The 5,039-nt window shown below is 46.9% G+C and overlaps 1 protein-coding gene across 10 annotated transcripts; it reads left to right on the top strand.

The window, feature by feature from the left end:
• The first annotated feature begins 1,651 nt into the window (after nucleotides 1-1,651).
• Nucleotides 1,652-3,463, top strand: H257_18906 (hypothetical protein). Of its 10 annotated transcripts, XM_009848048.1 has the most exons (8): nucleotides 1,652-1,747; nucleotides 1,797-2,286; nucleotides 2,362-2,435; nucleotides 2,492-2,629; nucleotides 2,682-2,788; nucleotides 2,850-3,165; nucleotides 3,212-3,360; nucleotides 3,408-3,463. In XM_009848048.1, exons 1-7 carry the CDS (start codon nucleotides 1,691-1,693, stop codon nucleotides 3,335-3,337), a joined length of 1,308 nt encoding a protein of 435 aa, XP_009846350.1. In that variant the 5' UTR covers nucleotides 1,652-1,690; the 3' UTR covers nucleotides 3,338-3,360; nucleotides 3,408-3,463. The 10 variants fall into 10 exon arrangements, with proteins under 10 accessions (XP_009846350.1, XP_009846349.1, XP_009846351.1 ...); XM_009848047.1 differs by having other exon boundaries at nucleotides 3,212-3,463; XM_009848049.1 differs by having other exon boundaries at nucleotides 2,850-3,360.
• The last annotated feature ends 1,576 nt before the right edge of the window (nucleotides 3,464-5,039 follow it).

The following is a 5,039-nucleotide window of genomic DNA, read 5'->3' as shown; positions in this document are numbered from 1 at the left end:
GTCCCATGGAGGCATGGAGACAGTAAACCTGTCACCTCCAGCGATGTTGCAATCGCTTGCATTTCCAATGAGGAATCTAGAAAGGGTACAGTTAAAGACACCATAATGAAGATACGCGGTAACTTGGACAAAAGAGCGTGGCGTGGTCGACGTGCTCTTGGGTCGCGTCACCAATTTCGAGTTAGTGACGCGACCCCTCGGTTTAGTGGCCACACCAACATCAGTGTGCTGCAGTGTACTGATCATTCGTGAGTTTACCATCGGCACACGTCCCAACTATGGCACGGCCATTTCGCCTGGTGACTGCACAATACATCAACGTGATCACAGTGACGCGTTCCTATGGATTCACAGAGATGAACATGCCGTGTGGGTCGGTGGACGATTGTGCGGCCTGTCTAATGACGTTGTTTATGGATGTACTGTACATTATCCATACACCAAGCACAGCAGCTACTTCTCTGTACTCGTACTAGTCAAAACTCGTCACCTTGTTTGTCGAGCTCTGCTCCACTTAACGTATTTCTGTTCTTGAGATGCTGAGTCGAGGTCATGTGTTCCGGAATATGTCGATACGACAGTGTTTTCAGCCAATAGCAAGCTGTATATGTTATATGTGAGTGATATGTTGCTCAACCGACAACTACATCGCCCAATCAGATTGCCTATAAAATATCTGACCAATCATAATTCAAAAATTTGTCGGTTATCCAATCATCGGCTCCAAATTTGTCGGTTTGATGTCGGATGCCACCTATATGTATATTTAACTACTCATATATTGATGGATTATTATGACGAAATGTTATTTTGAATGTTATTTCACTTGAAAGTGGTTCCAAGTGCTACTTTTGTACCTCTTTTTCTGAGATTTTTTACACAACTCACTACCCCAAAAATAGAAAAAGATGTCCTTGACGTCTTTTTCTAAATCGTGAAAAAAAAGGTAAATCGATCTTGATTGGCTTATGCTGGTTCTGAAAACTAGTTGGAACTTCCTCTAGCAATGTACTGTACGTACACTACTGTATGTACTGTACATTCAACTGTACATACTACGTACTTACTATTACTACTGTACACCTTTTTTCGGTTAATTTGACGACCTCACCATGCATGTACTTATTCGCGAAATGAACAAGCAATTAGCGGCGGTTCCACTTCGTTCGTTGTATATTCGTTACTAGTACATTTCGCCTGCAACCAAGAAGGTTGCAGTATATTTCAAGCGACGTTCCTTATGTGTCTCTCTGTACATGTATTTCGCGAAAAAGTATGGTGAGGCCCTCAAATTAACCGAAAAAAGGTGTAGTAGTACGTACTAACGTTAATACTACGTAGTATTAATAGTATATACTTCGAAGTACAGTACAATGTACTGTACGTATACTACGTAGTACTAGTACAAAAAGTAACCAATATGCACCTATAGATTGGCCTGGATTTTGGCTATATTTAATACGTTTTGGAATTTGAATCCTCAATACCGAATTTACAGTTAAATCCGTTCCATGCCAGCGTCAAAAAGAGTGGCTTTATTCAGTCTTTTAGGCAAATTGACTGTGAATGAATGCCACGGTGAGTTGTTCTAGTGATGTCAAACGATGTATCCGGATATGAATCCGGATACCTATCCGATTTTTGTCCAACTCCCCTCCCCAAAAAGCACGGCAACGACGGACAGCGCACCATGGACGTCCTTGCGCAGATATTTCCAGACATCCCAGAGGGGATACTTGCTGAAGTGGTACGTGCGTCATACCGCGGGATGAGGAAAGATTCAAGCGTATCTGTAGCTTCACAATTGCGGTGGCTGTGTGGAAGCGGCGTCGGACTGGTTATGCGAACACGATTGGCACGAGCTCGTGCCTGACAACGACGACGATGAAACAAACCAACAAGAGGATGGTGAAGGGCTCCAACATGGCGATAACTCCTATACAAACGCGAATCTACTGACTATCTCAACGCCTGTCGCACTGGAAGCCCCACCCGCCGCCTCCGCCATGCCTCCCCTTGGACCTTTCGACAACCCTTCCGATGATGAAGGCGACGAAGATGACGAGGACGAAGACGACGAAGATGATGAAGACGACGACAACATGTACTACGACTCGGGGGACGACGGAGATGGCGGCAGACTTGGTGGAGGTCCTCGCGTCCCGCCGTTGACGTCTCGGACAAAGATTTCTCCCAGCAGTGACGCCGCCGGCATCAGTAGTCCCGGCAACGAACCGCGTTTCTGGGTGGCGTTCGACGACGTGACCATGCAAAAATCCATGATCGGTACCTGTCCTTTCCGATATTGTACATATGTACCAGCGAGCGTTGTTGGTGTCAACGTGAGGAGGGTCATTGTAGAGCTATTAAACATGTCGCCCACGAAGCTCGCCCACCACCGCATTGCGATCCTGAGCACTCCATCTCTTGACAAGGTAGGTACACATCCCCCACGTTGGGTTGTGAACCTGGCGCGGCGCTGCTTGGACAGGCCAGCGCCGACGCCATCCTACTACGCGTCCCATCGTCCCCCCCGCAGCAGCTGCACATGTCCACAACTCTGTCCAAAGGAACTAGCGTCAAGCGCTCCCATGCCACCATGCAAGGCGGCGACGCGCTTGGCTACTTTGTACGTGTGTCTGGTCTACACCGTGGAACTTGTGCACTGACGGCCACATTAGGCCCACTTTTTTGCAGTGAACGACCTGGACATGCTGTGGCGGTCCATCCTCCACGGCCATTTGCTGAATCGTCGGTTTGGCACGCTGTTGGACTTTCGCTCCACGAGGTCGTTGTGGTCATTATGTATGAGTTGGGGCTTGCTTGACTATGCAGAATACATATTGTAGTGTCACGAAAGCGCGAGACTTTGACGAGCTCATGAACATCGCGGCACATGGGGGCCGCCGCCATCCTCCGTCGATGATGCGCCGCCAGCACTTGGACCGTGTCGCAGACTTGACGTGCGGTCTCGCGACGCCGTGCACCGCCGCCGACATGCTGCGCGTAGGCACAAACCTCCATGGCGTGCTGTCGTTGGCGACCGGAAGCAGTCTGTACTTTCGGGCGGCGGCGTCGATCCCGCCTCCCTTTGTGGCTTCGGGGATGGGGCTCATGGAAGTATCGTTTCGCGCTGGCGCCACGCATCGTATCCGTCGGCTCGAGGTACCGCATGTCCATGTGGACCTGATGATGATCTGTATGTATGTAGAGTGCACCACCAGAGACAGGTCCTAGTGCTGGGCTGGGGTACCAACCCCCCAAGAAGATTGAGTACATTTTGCAATCCCTGGACGATCTGTCTGGGGACGAAAACGGAAATGATGATCACGCGTGACCTCGACATGTATTATAAAACAGGTTTATACCTAAAAATTGAATTCGAAAGGTAATTGGCCACTATTTAGGGTATTTACAATTGGGCATTGATTCGGTTAACGGCTATTTTTCCGAGTTGGTCCGGATGTGTGTCCTTTTGCATGGGTGTTGGCATCAAGTTGGCGGCGGTGTCCACGATTCCAGGAGTTCAGCGACGTAGTTTCGCTGTGCTTTATGAATTTGGTCCTTTGCATAAGCATAGACAAACGTAACTACATATACCGGTATAGGTTGCACTCCGGCCAAATTCGACGATGTTTATCGTGTCCAAATCAAGGTAAAAATGTTTGTTTCATACCGTTAACCGAATCAATGTCCAATTGTAAATACCCTAAATAGTGGCCAATTACCTTTCGAATTCAATTTTTAGGTATAAACCTGTTTTATACTTCAAAATGAGGAGGATCACACAAATATTGGAGTATAATTATGGCAAAAAGATATAATCAAAGCTAGGCTCGAAACGGGGACTATATCGTCTACAACTTGGGATCAAACCAACACACTAACGATGCATCTTGTTCTTGAATGGTAGAACAAGGTGTATCCTTAGGCGTTGGTATTTAATACTTCAAGTATACAGTAGTACAATCGTGGCAACCAATTCAAACTGGGGACACCTACGTAGTGGTATGATTGCGCTGTGGAAATACAGTAAGCTCACATGTATGTCGCCCTAGTGTGAACCCTTGATAGAGCAGGAGTCACTACTACCTGTAAAATATATTGGTATGGTCGTAGCCACATTCGACTATGGAGTAGATAGGCTTAGAGTGATGAGAATTGAAAGCTGACCCAGGGGAAGACACTCGATTGCAGGCAGCTACAGTACTATAAGTGGAGCCCATTTGCCTGTTTCGTTTGCCCTTGTGTCGAAGTACAATAAGGGCATAGGGCATCCCCACCGGTGCGACTGTATAATCAGACTGAAAAATACCGTTTTACAGTTCCTGTATTTTGATTTTCGTCAACCCCAGCGGTAAAACTGTAAAAAATCCGAAGAATGTTTTTTATCCGGAAATGAACGCCTGGCGCGCAAGTTTGTGCATGATGGCGTGGGAGGACGACGATGATGACATGGATCAAGTTTGGGAGATTCTTGGCTTTCATCAGTCTTCTGCGCCCTAAAGTCTCTACTGCCAACCGCCGGCCAAACATACCACGAGATAGCGAGGCTGCGCATGCTCGGATTTACCTACTACTTTGGCCCCCATCTACGGCGAAGCCAAGTTTCGCCGTCGTTTTCGAATGGCCAGACCGCTGTTTCAACGAATCATGTACGGTGTGGTGATTCGTGATGAGTACTACCCTTGGACTCGTTAAGTTGGAGCCACGGACGGCCTTGGCTGATTCCATTTCTGAACCTACTGATTGTTGACTCCATAACGCACATGAATAGACAAAATTATCCATTGATATCATGATATTGGCTAATTCGTCAAAACTGTACTACCTCTGTCCTGAAATGTTCGCTACAATCAGATATTTTGAAAAATGAACGTGATACCGGTCGAATTATCTAAAACGAACAATATGTATGTGAAGAGGAGGTTTCAGAGTACTGTATACCAATCAAGATGCTTCGAGCCAAAATTGAACCAATCAAAGAGAGAAATCAGTAATACAGATCCCATACTTTATCCTATATGATATTCGGTGCA

The sequence above is a fragment of the Aphanomyces astaci genome, assembly GCF_000520075.1.
Source record: "Aphanomyces astaci strain APO3 unplaced genomic scaffold supercont1.262, whole genome shotgun sequence".
Taxonomy (NCBI): domain Eukaryota; phylum Oomycota; class Saprolegniomycetes; order Saprolegniales; family Verrucalvaceae; genus Aphanomyces; species Aphanomyces astaci.
The sequence above is the reverse complement of the archived record's forward strand: the minus strand, read 5'-3'. Positions and strand labels throughout refer to the sequence as shown.